Source organism: Urocampus carinirostris, chromosome 15, assembly GCF_059441175.1.
Source record: "Urocampus carinirostris isolate Australia breed hairy pipefish chromosome 15, RoL_Ucar_1.0, whole genome shotgun sequence".
NCBI classification, from domain to species: domain Eukaryota; kingdom Metazoa; phylum Chordata; class Actinopteri; order Syngnathiformes; family Syngnathidae; genus Urocampus; species Urocampus carinirostris.
In genome coordinates, this window is record NC_142363.1 from 21434193 (window position 1) to 21450055 (window position 15863).

The 15863-nt window shown below is 37.5% G+C and overlaps 1 protein-coding gene across 1 annotated transcript in view; it reads left to right on the plus strand.

Moving 5' to 3' along the window:
• pkdccb (protein kinase domain containing, cytoplasmic b) overlaps window positions 1–12766 on the plus strand; it is a 29762-nt gene extending 16996 nt beyond the window's left edge. The window contains exons 6-7 of the mRNA XM_088354947.1: window positions 9376–9552; window positions 10944–12766. Of these exons, the coding sequence (XP_088211073.1) occupies window positions 9376–9552; window positions 10944–11035 (269 nt within the window). The 3' untranslated portion in view covers window positions 11036–12766. The remainder of the gene's footprint in view (window positions 1–9375; window positions 9553–10943) is intronic.
• The last annotated feature ends 3097 nt before the right edge of the window (window positions 12767–15863 follow it).

Genomic DNA, 15863 nt, shown 5'->3' on the forward strand with positions numbered 1-15863 from the left:
GAATGAGAGGACAAAACCAACAGAGCGGGATTAATCCTGCATGTCTCCGGCTCAGAAAGTCTGTTGGGATACACGGAAAGTTTGGCCACTTTTTAAATAAATACCAAGCTCCCAGGCTTACGTCCTGTCGCCAGTGTTGGGCGCCTTACTGAACACGGGGTTCGTACGATTGCTTGAACTCCTTGAAAATGCTTGAATTTTAACGTTGTGTTTTCGAGGATTACGAAGTGTAAGTTTTGTTTATTTGAAAAGGGACAAGTATACTCCATAAACTCATGTCACATACTATAACATATCAGCCAAGGCTAATTCTCAATGTCTGTCCCCAGAAGGGCTTTTACAGAAAAAAAACATAGGAAAAATTCACTATCTATCTATCTACCCTGGTCATATCCCTCGAGAGGGGTGACCAACAGCAAGGCAAACACATACACAAAAATCAAAAGAAAAAAGTAGCAAAAAACTAAAAAAAATTGACAAGGCCAGCCCAAATGCCCAAACACCCAAACAAGTTAAGCACCCCGGCACCCAAGTTGGTCATGCTTTCGTCCCTCCAGATGAAACGGGACAAAAGAAAGCAGCAATGTCACTCGTGTCAGGGTGACACAACACATTCTTCTGTCAACAGCAGGTCCCGACACCTTTCACTGGTTTACCCCTGCTGCATCATACAGGTGCCCTGCAGATTTGAAAAGGACGTTAAATGTTTTTAAGATGAAGCGTTTGAGGAGTATGCTAGGAGTGACAAGATTGGATAGATTAAGAAATGAAATTGTGAGAGACTGAATTGGAGTAGTAGCGGAACTGAGCAAGCATGTGGATAAGAGAGTACTCAGTTGATTTGGACGGATGGAGAGGATGGATGAGGAGCGACTGTTGAAGAGGATCTACAGAGCAGATGTAAATGTGGTTGAATACAGCGGTAAGAGTGTTCTATGTTACTTCACGAACCAAGGGGAAAACGTCAAATTGCAGCAGACGTTATGATTGGCGGTCAGAGTAAAGCACCATGTTGTCACGACAGTAGAGGTACAAAATGTTACCAATAACGTGTAACAGTATTCCTTACCGGGAAAAGTAAATGTGTTTCAGGAACGTGGTCCTTTGTAACACCAACACAGGCTTAAATACACGGAAAGTTCGGCCACTGTCTAAATAAATAAGAAACTCCCGGTCTTACATCTCATCACCATATATAGTCCTCTTTTTCCCCCAGAACTGTAAACACTTAACTTGACTATGAAATATTAATAACATCATGACTGGCTATGTTCCTATGGCAGTTTGCAGTTTTTTTTCTCCACAACCCCCAGATGCCGGACTGTTTATATAGCAGCTCTTTGTGAATTTAATCGCAGATCGAGGGGAAAGAGGCCACAGGCGCCGAAGCTAACACCAGCAGGGAATGTTTTAGCTTCGCAGGGAGGTGCCACAAGTCAAGCCTGATTGGGAGCGAGATAAGGGAGCTCTCGAAAATGTGTATATTATTTCACGTTTTCAAGCGGGGGTTCTTGTACCGAGGGTCGTCTGGAGCGGGTTAATATGCAGGCTCTGTCTTTTTTTAATTTTTTTTTTTTGACAAAGAAGTTAAGCTGTGGGAAAGAAGACTGTGCAGGTTTCCATGAGTAAGGTGAGAAGGTCGCAAGTAGTCACATGACATCCAGTTGGCCAGTTTCACATACCTCTAAGGCTGTCTTGTGTGAAGTGGCTCGTTCTTCTTTAATGAATAGGCCAAAACATAAACAAAGCCGCAAATTTTTTTTTCATGTTCAGTAAAATAGAAATCCCAAGATTTCTTCTTACAATCAGTGCTATTGGGTTTTGTGTAAATAGGAACACCAATTTACAAGTGGTTCTTTTACAAACAAATATTGAATGAAAAGGTTTTATATCGTACCATAAATTCCGGACACCTGATTAAAAGCTGCATGGGCATGTTTGAGGAAGAAATTCAACTTTGTTTTCGTCCAAGCAGCCCCGGATTTTAAACCCAAGGCTTAAATGAACTCGTTCACATCCATTTCTTACATGTAAAAATAATCCGTGGGGAAATGTCTATAACAGAAAAGTAACACATTTTGCCATAATTATGACACTCAATAGCAGACAGTGTCTGTACCTGTCAATTTTAATCAACTAGCGCAACGTACAATATTAATTAAATTAGCTGAAACATTTACACAGGAGTGTGACAAAAAGGGGCTCAAAACAAAACTCAATGTACCGGACTGATTAAAATCCAGAAGCCCGTACAATCGCAACAGCCTTTACGCACGCTGACCTAAGTGACTTATCTTAAGGTCTCCGATATCTTGCGCACATGACAAAGTAATAGAGAGGAGATCAAGTATTGCTCCAGCTACATAAAAATATCATTATACATAAATGCTTTGAACATTTCTCACGTGGAGTGTCGACTGATTTAATATTTTAGTGTAGCAGCAGGTGACTAATTATCAGGCTTATTTTCCGATCGGGCTGGAAACTGTAACAACATTTTAGGCCGTTTTTAGCTTGGAAATTGTCAGCCCAATAATTACAGTGTACCTCTTCATAGTTAGTAACAAGGTTCAGCATCTACATGTATATGAGTGGTAATAACTCTATGACCACTATATTGGATTACGGAATGTCTTGCAGGACAATTTTAGTATAATAAACAGTGATGGGCGAGTCAGTATCAACACATTTTTTTACAATATTGGTACTTGTAATTGTAGCTTTTGAGGAGGACAGACTTTTCTTCATTCTCGTGTTTGTTTAACATCCAGGTTTCCAGATGTGACCGGTAAAACAAACAGTTCTGTTGAGGTTTTCATAACAATAGAAACAAGTAAGGACATATAAAACAAAATATTCTGGGTTTGTAAGTAAAGAATAATGCTGTAATGGTTTCACAAGTATTCTTTCTTAAAGACAATTAATTTATATACGAAAGAGGGAAAACACAACAGCCAAAACATAAAACAGTGGACAATTCCTCTAATCCCAACTTCAAAACAGTCCTTTGTCCAGACTAAATGGTCCAGGTCGTTTGATAAGACTCAAGGCAAAGACCCCTACAATAATAAATCGGATTACCACTTAGAACAATGTAGTTACTATCTAATGACTACATGAGTGCATATAATGAGACATCAAGTGAATAAAACATACCGTAAATTCCGGATTATAAGCCGCTACTTTTTCCCCTAACTTTCAACCCTGCGGCTTATTCAGTGATGCGGCCAATTTATGTAATTTTTCTAACGGCCGCCTGCGGCACTCGAGTGTTGCTACCATAAACTGCCCTGTCACAGCCACCGTTGGGATGAAAGCTATATTATTATTAATAAAGCTTTGAAAACTCTCTTGGTGTACCGTCTTTCTTTGTAAATATGTGTAACCCATGTATATAATTTGTATTTGCAACTGTATATTTTTGTAATGTATTTATTTGTATTTATTTTAGACACTTATTCTGATATGTTTTGTACGGGTGAACGAAAAATGAGGGGCGGAACAAACGCAGGGTGCCGAGTTTAAGTGGGGACCGCTAAAGGTGAGGGACAAACAAGGAAATAAGAGGGGGTAAAAAGTTGGTTAAAGAAAAAGGAGTTGCGTGAGTAAATGTGTTCATCTGATATATTTTTCCCACCCTTACCTTTGGAAATATACACTTTTTTCCTTGGATTACTTTCAACGGGACCCGGACTCTGCAGGTCTGCATCAAACCTTAAGTACCGGTATCATTTTCCACTCATTTTGTCGGCTGTGATTTTTGGACTGTGGACTTTAATGAAAGACATTTAGTTTCAATCGCGGGACTTGAAGTCGGGTTTGGGCTAATTTTGTGTTTGTGTTACATGTTTAAATGTGGGCGCATGCGGCTTATATACAGGTGCGGCTTGTGTATGTACAAAATCGGTTTTCCTCTTAAAATGTGGTGGGTGCGGCTTATAATCAGGTGCGCTCTACAGTCCGGAATTTACAAGTGAATAACTACATCAAAATGTATGGGTAATCATAAGGTGCATTATTACCACAAAATAAATGAAAGAGAATTCAATGCCTGAAAATAGCTGACAACTTGTATACAAACATAACTATATATGTAATGACACATTTCAATATTACCACACTATCTACTTGAGGCTATTTAACAATTAGGAACCTGAAAAAAAATGGTAAATTGCCAATAAACAAATGCAAAATGAAGGATATTTGTCATGTTAGGATATAGAGGTATTTCTTGGAAAATATCACTACTAATGATCTAAGTATATGGTATCACTATTAACTACTTCTCATAACTAGAGAATTCGAAATGGTATCGATCTGGAAAAAAACATGGTATCAAACATCCCAAATCTTGACAATACTTAAAATGTGTGGAATTTATTATGCGGCAAGAATGCACATATGAATAGTGAAATAGACAAAAAATATATGTGTAAATATTAAAACAAACACTTTTATGAACACAATATGAAACAAACTGAACCATAACAATTGCTTTTTGTGTCTTTTTTTATTTAAAAAAAAGCACACATTCAGAGTGGAGTTCTCAAACGCTGACATTTCTAAGCACACCCAAACTCATATTTTGCCTTTCGGACACAGCTAAATCATTTTTTTTGTCCTATTTTGGTATGTCCTGTTTTTAACTGCAAACTAAATCAAGAGCACATCTATTTCTTGCAGCCAAGTAAGGCTCACCATTTTCCCCCCAGAATGTGCTATTGATTAATATGTCCACTTTCTCTGGCAAAAGTACAAGCAAAAAAAAAAGGCCTGGACAATCTCCATATAATAACAAATATGTGTGTGAAAGACAGAATGTCAACAGGTAATAAGTCTTATTTTGCAACGGCTGGCAGATGTGTTGGACATTCTCCTCAGATGAGATCCACAGCTGAGGCGAGCGTTTGAATCGAAAGAAAGACAATGAGAGGCCATTTGAGAAGTAGTCACACTTTATCTCACATATAACACTGTACTCTCACACATGCACAACCATATGCTCATACGGACACAGTCATTCTATAATATTATACTCTTCTACATACCACTGTATTCTCATTCACACTACCATACTTTCATACTACACTCTCTCACACATACTACTATACTGTCATACGCACATTACTATCATATTTCACGGTTCATAGATCTCTCAACCGCTAGGGTCGCTGGTGCCCCAACTTCCTGTGGTGTGTCTTTGGCAAGTACAGCCAGGCGGCACCCATCCCTCTTAAGGCCCCTTTTTGGGTAGGGGTTCGCTCCCCTACATACTCTCATACACACACTACTATACTCTCGCAAGCATATTCCTATGCTCTCATCCACACACTACTATCCTGTCACACACATACAGTACACTATAGTCCCTCACGTATGCAACTGTACTCTCACACATACTTCTATACTGGGAGCAACTCCAGTTTGACCTCAAACCATACAACATATACACACAGATCATTGTACATATTCTTTGTTACCAAAAGTAATGAAAGTAAAACAACACTGAGAGAGGTGATGATCACTAGGTGTGTAAAAAAACTATAGTAATAGCATTTTTTAAGTATTTTAGAAAGAATAATAATGTGTGTGAGAGATAATAATAGTGTGTGTGAGTATGGAAGTATGTGTTTGCGGGTATAGTAGTATGTGTGTGAAAGCACAGTAGTGTGTGTGAGTATTGTGGTATGTGTGAGAGAGTATATATGAGGGACTGTAGTAGTAGTACAGTAAGTGTGACTGTGTCTAGTATAGTTTTGCATGTGTGAGAGTATGCTAAATATAAGAGCAAGTATGATTTTCTACCCAGTTACCATGATACACATGCACAAACACAACTTTACTCTCTCATACATACTACTATACTCTCATACACACCACTATACTCTCTAACACATACAACTATACTCTCATAGAAGATGACTTTTTTTGTATGAGAGTGTTTCCCGCCTTGCGTGTGACACACAAAGAGAGCTTTCATCCTTAAATCTCCGCTGGCCGGACAGCTGAGGTCGGCCACCTTTTCCTCTCCACCACAGGCCTCTTTCTTCTTTTTCCTCCTCCCAAAGAGAAATCCTCTGAAAGCTCCTTGTTCTTCTGCTCTCTTTGGGTGACCCTCTTTTCTTTCCTTTTTTTCAACAATATACTCGCAAGACAACTCCTACCATTTAACACAGGGGTCTCAAACTGAATTTTCCCTGGGGACGCTGGAAACAGTCCGGGTGAGGCTGGGCCGCATTAGGTTTTTCACAAGAAAAGCTCTGATAAAAGCATTGCAATGTTCTCAAATATCTTTATAAGATTAAGAAAATCAATTGGGAATAAATCCATGAAATAATACTACAGAAGATGTAAACAACTGAAAAAAAACACATTTAGTTGCTGACTAGAAAAAAATATTGTTTTATTCAATTAAAATTGCCTCTATTAACAGTTTTATAACTTTTAATTTTCCAAACATAAAAAAGTAAACTGCTCTAAACATGGCTTTTTTGTTTATTCCCTGCTGCTAAAAAGCAAACAAAAATAAATCTCCAAAACAACCACAAAAAGACTGAAAAATGATTTTAAGAAACGAACCTTAAAATGAAAATCGACCCAAAAACTGAACAGAAAGACAATGCAAAAAATCGCTTGAAAAGTGACAAAAACAACCCAAAAAATTCCCTATGTTAAAATGTGAAAAATGTACTGAAAGTGTGAAAAGTCTGGAAAAGTACTGATAACATGGTGTGCACGAGATCGTGAAAACCTTGAAAATGCTCGAATTTGAATGTTGTGTTTTTAAGGGTTGAAAGTCCTTGAATTTTGGGTGAAGCATTTGTAAAATTGTTGCCATGTTACTGGTGGCTTCGCTTCACCTGCAGCTGGCATTAATTCATATCGCATTGAAGCTTCATCGCCCCCTACAGGTCATGCCCAAGAGGACAGATGCATGCTACACCTAATCAGATTACATATCAATCGTGGACATTCATTTTGGGCCATGTAAAAAATTAAGGTAGCTTTTCCCAGTGGTAAGTTGTAATGGAAAGCACTTCCTGCAACTGAAAATGTAAGCTACCTATTATAGCCATTTTTAACCAACACCCATTTGGAGAGAGATTTGTCTTTAAAATACATATATTCGTGATTTACTCAAGTTTTAAAAATTATTTGTCTTGATAATTGCACTCTGAAGATTAAAAATCGCATTTGTAGGTCATAATTATATCTGTGGCTCTTCAAAATACATGATAAACACCGGATTATTTATTTTTAAGGGTACTGGAGAAATTGGAAAACTGGCTTTGAAATTTCTTAAGAAATGCTTCAATTTAGCTATGAAAGGGGTTACAAACCCTGTGAAGAGTGTGGAAAAAGTACAAAATCCAATGAAAATCGGAAAAAGTACTAAATCTGAATCAAATAGTATGAAAAAGTAGTGAAAAGCATGAAAATGTGCTGAACGGGTTGTAAAAGTTCTGAAAAGTAGTAAAAAAGTATAATGAACAAAAAAAAGAATTACCAAAAACCCTGACAAAAACAACAACAAAACTTCAAAATAACAACAACAAAACAACCGAGAAACCTAAAAGACAAAAAAAGGCAGAAGAACGACCAAAAACACATCAAAAAAGACGGGTGGCCACAAAGTATCATCCTTGTGGGCCGCAGTTGGCCGCATGTTTAAGACCCCTGATTTAACAGTTAGCAACAGTGTCTCCTCTCTATGAACTCCCAGACTCAGCTTGAGGCTGTGTGTGTGTTACCGTGTGTCTTTTGTGTATTATGTGCGTGTTCTCCACGGCTAATGTGGAGCAGATGATTTAAGACAAGCCGCCTGACTGCAAGAATTAGAATGATTAATGTAAGGCAAATGTTTGGGTCGGAGAGGGCCGATGCGTTCAATGCGGTGCGGAGATGTTTTGGAGTTACGAAAAATTGCGGTAGGCTAACGATATGTTGAGTAAAGGGCTTGAAAAAAGGACCCGTTTGCGTTTATCTGGATTGGAGTTTGCTTTTGTGCCTTGTGCAGGAATGAACCACAACGTGTTTCTGATTTGCAGCTATTATCCTTGAAGTGAATGTGTTTTTTTAATCCATGCCGCATCGGGTATTTTTTATAACATATTCTTTTATTCCAGTTGAAACACAATGCATTGTTTTCATGAATATTATATTTTGATATCAAAGTTAACCATCAAAGTTCATTCATCTCAACGGGTGGCCATGCGGCCAACGTGTTTGTCATAAAAAATTGACTCTTAAATTTGACATCAAACTAGCATAATTGTGAGTTACGTACAAAAACCACGTATCTTATATATTTAGTCTGCTAGCAAGTATAATAGAAAAACAATGGGCCGACAAACATCTGAATCATTTTTAAAATTGTTATGCCATTTTTTCCTGTCTTTTACATGCAAAATTAGGTAGGACAATAGATAGATAGATAGATAGATAGATAGATAGATAGATAGATAGATAGATAGATACTTTATTCATCCCCGAAGGGAAATTCACATTTCCAGCAGCATCCCTGAGCTGAGAACAGTACAATAATAAAGCCAAAAGAATGCAATATACAAATACCCAGTGTGACGTGCAAATGCCCACTGTAGCGTGTTATATAGAGTAACTAAATAGTGCTACACAGAATACATATTGCAGTAAGATTGATAAATAGAAATGATAAAGTCCATTATACTAAAGGAAAAGCGCCTTTTGCAAAAAGTTAAAAGAATTTTAAGTATTGATCTCTAAGTGAATAAAATGAAAAAAAAAATCTGACAGACAAAATAGTGAGGAGTACAAAAACGTTTTCTTATAGTCAAGCATGGTGTTGGGAATATCATGGTTTGTGCCTGCATGAGTGCAACTGGAGTTGAGGAGTTGCATTTCATTAAGGGAAACAGAAACTCAAGTATGTACTGTGAAATACTGGAGCAGATGATGATCCTTTCCGTCCAGAAACTGCGTCGCAGGGCTACGTTCCAGCCTGACAATGACCCCAAATACACTTCTAAGATGATCAAGGCTTTTCTAAAAGGGCTTAGGGTAAAGGGGATGGACTGTTCAATTATGTCTCCAGATCTACATCCAATAGAACATCTTTGGGGCATCCTGAAGCGGAGAATCACAATATCTTGAATATCCAACAGCTTAGTCATGTTGTCATGGAGGAGTGGAAGAGCATTCCAGTAGCAATTTTTGAAATTCATGGCCAGGAGGAGTAAGGTGGTTCTGCAAAATTATTTTGGCCACACGGACTACTTTTCATTGTGTCCAGGCGATTTTCCTCAGCGTTGTTCTATGGAACATTATGATGAAATCTCTGGATATGTATTTTTTGTTTGTACCTCTAATGAGGATGGGTTGTGTTTTTCTGTTTAGATTACAACGTGACACGGGGTGCTAAGACGTCAGGAAACACAGAGTACCATTGCTGGCCGTCGTTCAGCCAGCAAGGTTGTGTTCTGTCCGTCCAGAGTGCCAGAGAGGCTGCACACATCTGCAACTTGCATGCGCAGTGCACCAGTTTCACGCTGACCGGACAGAAAACATGGACAGGTCGGTCAAACCTCCACTCCTTTGATTTCTCTTAAAACTTGTGGCCGAACAGTAATAATATGTAGGATTTCAACAAAATAGGCGACCATTCTAGCTTTGACAGAGTGGTTACTAGAACAGAGCAAACGTCTTTCATGATATTTTGGTCGACTGCTCCGTAAAATTTCACCCATGATTAGTTTATAGTTTAACCCAAAATGAGGATAAAAGACATCAATTAATTTTGACCTTGCAAGGAGTACAATAAACGGCTGTCCAAAATTTCCAAGATGTACAATATCCAGCCTCTCCTAATGTCCTCCCCAAGCCCTGTTTTTTTATTAAAATCGGAAACAGTGCACAAGAGCTCAATAATAGTCAAAATAATGGTTGTAAGCAATCTGCTTTGCAAGTGTTTAATAGTCAATAACAAATGTAACATTCATCTCGAATAAACATGAATTGATTTTCTTATCAATTCAGGAAGTAGCGAAAAGTAAAATAAAATGAGTGTGATGATGAAAAGAATGATGACGTAATAAAGAAAGAATTGAAGATGGAAATAATGAAAAGCATAGATAGATTAAAATCCCAACAGATCAACCCTAAAAGGTGTGGAAATCAGAGAAGCGCAAAGTAAGAAACATTGTTAAAATGAACTAAATTTTTTGATTTATTTTACTAAAATGCCTAAATAAAGTGTTTTCTTTTCCAACATTATAAAATCAAATAAAAAATAATACAGACGCTGGCCTACTTATGAAAGATCATCATTCGTAGAACTGTAAGTAGAATTTGTTCGTAAGTTGCTTCAGTACTATATTTTGTATGTTTAAGGTTTATATAGGTATGTTTGAGGCTTGTATAAGTAACCTGTATTGTTTTGTACTATATACAAACATTACATAAAATAATATGCTCTATAAAGATAAATAAAGTTGAGATTTACTTACTTTCGGAAGATGGGCTTTAAGAGATCCTCCTCTGTGGTAGAGAGTGGCCGAAACAAAGCGATCCTACCATTTTTTTCAACCGCATCAATCTTTCTTATTCCACTTCCATTCCAAAAGAAATGGTTCACCTCTTCTTTACACTTTACACCAACCGTATTGAATGGATGCACAAGATATTAAACAATAAAAATGTCACAGTTCTTAGCACGCTGGAGATACAGGATAGAATGTTTACACACGAACTAGGAAGAAGAAGGCTGATTTCTTGTTCGTATCTACCGTTTTTCGTAGGTTGAATGGTTGTAAGTAGGGGAGCGACTGTAGTTAAAATAAACAAGTTTTACTTAATTTTCCTTTACTTATTTATCATTAAATCATTAAAACTGCATCGCTAAAAATACTGTGACTTTTGCACAGAACTGCACTGATACAATGGATTTTTAATTTTTATTGCTTCAGGTCGCCTGCTGGCTAATTTCAGGAGCAACTTCAGTCTTCTGGTGCCTGACACAACCTCGGAAGTCTACGTGAAGAAAACCCCATCCGTTTAAATATTACGCACGCATGGGACCAAACATTTGCAAGAATATGCGTCCTAGCTCATTTATTTACTCCCGATGATGTGAAACAAAAAAGCAACAAAGTGCTCTTAAATTAGACCAGAAGTGGCAAGCCGAACGTGATGTACCTCCAGGATTTCAACTTCCTCATTTCATGCGTTTGCCAGCTCAGCTTCTCTGCCAACTGCTACTTCAAGGGATTTCCCTTCAGATACAATTAAGGAAAATGGAGCCTTGTGCTTTTTATTTTATATTACTACCTTGACTTTATTTTTTGCTTGTTGTGAGGCCAGCTCTCCTGTGGTGAGCTCGTAGGTAAGAAGTGGAGCCGCGGCATCAGTCCAAAAAGCCCGAGGACGAGGAAAGAAAACAAGTTCTTATTAGAGTACACGCTGAGGCCGATGCGCTGAAGTGCAAACTGTTTTTTCACGGCTCTGCGGCTTAGCTGCGCTGTGATCTAAACGGGAGCCTTACAACACCGCTTTTACCTCGTAGTGGTGTGAAAAAAATGTCTGTTTTTGTAGCTTCTTTGGCTAGCAATGCCAGGAAGTTGCTAGCCAATTGTATTGCAGTGTTGGCGTTCATCGATCTCAAACCTTAGTGTGGGAATTTTGCAGTAGCTCGTTATAATGCTAGGATAACGCTAGCTGTTTAAACGGAGCTAACGCCAATAATAGCCAAAGCAAGATTAGGGTTGGAAATAACACAAAGGGCTTATTATATATAAAACTAAGGGCAATCTCAAGATTTTCCAAGATGTCATGATTTGTGGTAGTTAGCCTAAGCTAGCGTTAAGCTTTTCTCAAAAATCACAATAAAATTGCTAACATGACCTAGCATTACGATGCTACTGCTAAAAGCCAAATTCTATGAAAAAAGTAGAGCGTCCGAATTTTCCTCATAATGTTCCCAACGCCATTTATACTTGACATTTAAACGTTAGCCGGACAAACAGAAATTTGTGGTATTCGCATGTCGCGGCTTTAAATTTTACATCTTCAAAAACTGTTTTAAGTGATATTTTAATCACATCTTCAAAATTGGAAACGCATGCAAAGCAATAGTGTGGTCATGTACAGTTTTTCTGGACTGGTATACATTTTAAAAGTTTACGAAATGTCTGAAATAATAGAAGGCCCACATACATGTTGGTTTTCCTTAATCAACCAGCCACCAAGAAGAAATATTTTAATTGGCCTTTTTCAGAAATGTATGGATAAAGTAATTTACATGCCAGGTTTTAATTGTCGAGCTTCTCAACTGCACCTATTGCCTTATTTTGTTTGTTTACAATTTACGATACCACCTTTATTTGGCCGGTTTGATATATGAACGACAGTACAGGTAATGCGACTTTCCTGGATGTAGGTTATTTTATCAAGTTTAAATGCCACTATTATCGTTTTCATAGTGCATATAGGTTATCCACATATTTCCGTTTCATAATTCTTATGAACTAATGGCGGTTCAACCCCCCATTTTCAGAATAGCTGTCCACCAAAGAATCATTGGATTCCAGATTTGTTTGCTTTATTTTGCAAAAACGATTTAATCTGTCAAACATGATTGTTCTTACATGATTGTGTTTTTCGAAATTTAAGTGCACCTTGTGGGTGAGACTGATATTTTCAATGGAAAATGAGTCACTTTTGTTGTTCTTTTTTAATGCTGCACCAAATGTAACTGCAAAGTCTTATTTTATAAAATTGTACCTTCAAATGCTCCTGTGTTCATTTGCCTCTTTTGTTGAGTTTAAAACATTCAACATGTGAAAAGTATTACACGTTTTTTTTATAATCTCTATATATTTTATCGGTATACTCCAATTATTTTCTGAGATAATGCATTTTGAAGACAGCATGACATATTTTTGTCACCCTGATCTGTGATGTCATCGGAGGAACACCTGCACCCAACAAGCAAGCCAGTCGCCATATTGTTTGTGTGGTAATTGGTCAAAGAGGTCACAAGTGTTTTAAACAAAGTTTCAGTAGTTTCTGTGGTGAATGCCAAGACGTTGTGTCACAAGTGGATGCCACAATGGTACAAGATAGGGTGAGCTACCAAGAAGGGGCTAACTGGCGAAAATAACACACTGAGAGCTGACAACGAGGGGGCTAACGAAAAATGGCCGCAGCCTCTGCGGATAAAAGCGTGGTATAAAAAAAAACACGCAGTGACCAGCCAAGGTAACCGGGAACCAACACCAAAAGCGGCAAGTGCTACGGCAAAGAACACGAGGCCTGCTGGGAAAAAGGAAACAAAGGAACACGGCAAAACCAGCGCTAATGCCAGGCTTGCCAGAGAAACAACACATTGTGGGCCAACCAGGAGCAAGCAAAACAGGAAAGCCCTCGTCCGCACCGACACGAACAGGGAGCTAAAAGAACAAAAAGTCAAGTCAAGTCATGTTTATTTATATAGCCCTTTATCTCAAACGGCTGCACAGACCTCAAGAAAAGCCACAATAGCTTACCTTAAGGTAGGCAAAGACAAGGTAAGCAAAGTTTGAATTCCTCCACACACTAAAATTGCTGTCTGTTGTGTTAATCGGATTTGCCATTTTGAAAGTGTTTTGTTCTTTCAATGACATTACAGCAATACAGTAAACAAGCTAGATAGTTTAACTCTGAGCCTAAATTTCTCGAGTCCCCCAGTACCTGGAATGCTTTGCAATATATTTGCATCATTGTTTCAGAATACCTTTAACAATTCAGCCATATTATCCCCGTTAGCACCGGCGGTTGTGGTGTGGAGCTACGCCCCCAGCACACATCCCATCTGAGTGGGCTCAGCCCGTAAAACTAGGTAGAGTTTGCACAATGCTTCAGGAATGCATTGAAATGTGGCCCCATGCTGAGCTCATTATGGGCCTTAATTAAAGCTAATGTAAATGAGCACACCTACTGGTTCTTTCTCATGTTGAGAGGGTCTTACTGTAAGGCAAACGCATTCTTTGCACAAGAATGGGTCGAGCGGAGGTAGAGAGAAGGGGAAGGCAAGGCTTACTTGACATGAAGTTACCCCCCAAAACATCGTCTAAATATAATTGTTGTATAACAATTTACAAATTACATTTTCTTTTTAATATGGAAAAATAACTGCATTAGACTTATTTGACCAAATTGGGTGAAAATTGACCACATTTTGGTCAAGAATCGACTGATCTACTACTTTGGTTAATTTAACCGAGGATTCTGGCTTGTTTACCACAGAAAACAAGCCAGATATGGAACAAACCACCAACAGTCCTAGATAACATTAGCCCGGGGGTGACTAACCTGTGGCTCTAGAGTCGCATGTGGTTCTTTTTACTGCCCTATTGGCTCTCTGGAGCTTTTTTTCAGAAGCGTTTGGAAATTGAAAAAGGTAGGGGAGGAAAATATATACACAGTATATATATATTTTGTGTGTGAAGGTTTTCTTTAGAATAAGTATTAAATATGAAATTAATAAATTGTATGTAACAATACCATTTTTAAAAAATCAAAATAGGTTAACATGAGGCTTTTATTTTTTGCGGCTGCAGACATATTTGCTTTTTGTTTTGGGTTTGTAATGAATCTTTAAAAATGTTGGGTTGTTAATCCTGGTCATAACCAGTATATTTGTTTTTTTAAACCCAACATGTCATATTGTACAAAACAACCACTAATAAATGTATAAAAGTCAGCCTTTTTGTTTGAATAAAATCTTAAAATCAGGGGTTTCAGAAGACCTTAACCAATTGTTGTTTTTGTTTTTTGTAAACAACAAACCCAAAATGCCATATTTTATATTTTTACAGGACAGCAAACTACAAAAGAAATGGTGTTTTTGTTCTTATCAAACCCTAAAAAATGGGGTCCTACGTCACTCTAACCCACTGTTTTTTCTGTTAAAAACAAACCCAAACTCTTATACATATACAAAACAACCCCCTAATAAATATACATTTTATTCAAAACATTAAAGATTCTGTTAAAAAGGTCCCCAAAATCGGTAGTTTTGTAACACGAAAAAAAAACACTCCTCAAAAAGTGTTCCTCGTTAAAATCAAATCCTGGAAAACTGGGCTAAATTTGTTTAAAAAAATATTCAATAAATTATGGCATGTTGTTCAAAACTACTTCGAGAACTGAGCTTATGTTTAGAAAAAACAAGAAAGTTGGATCAAAACACTTCAACTACTACATAGGTCCCTTGTCTGTTTTTTTTAGCTTTTTTTTTTAGCTTATCTTAATTTTAACTATCATTGCCAGCAGAGTTAGCATATAGAATGGAATAGACTATACCTTTATTATCATTGTTACAAAATGAGTTGAACATATTGTCACAACGAAATTGGACGTGGCACTCCAGTTACCCTTACACATATAGACTGTAAGCTATATAAAGCTTTATGTAGCAATTGGTTAGCATTATCACGTCATGGCAAAAACACACTAAAGTAGCATACTTCATATGTCAAATTTTCAAATAAAATCAAGGTCTACGGCAGTAGAGTAATTTTATATACCGGTAACAGCTAATAATAAATCAGTCTATCTTTATCAACTCAAGATAAAGCAAACTTTGGCTTGAGCAAGACTGAGATTGGAAATGACACAAGCATCTGATTGCAGATAAGTCTAGTAAAAGAAACTAACAAGCAATAAAGCAACAAGATATAAAGCTAAATACACGATTTGTGTTAGCACATAAGATTGTCCTTCCCCCCCCCGCATTCCTGCAACATATAAAACAATCAATATATAATCAAAATTTGACTACAACAAAGTAAAAATGAGCGGACATTTTGTCCTGATGTTCATATGTGATGTTTTCAGATTTTGCAGTT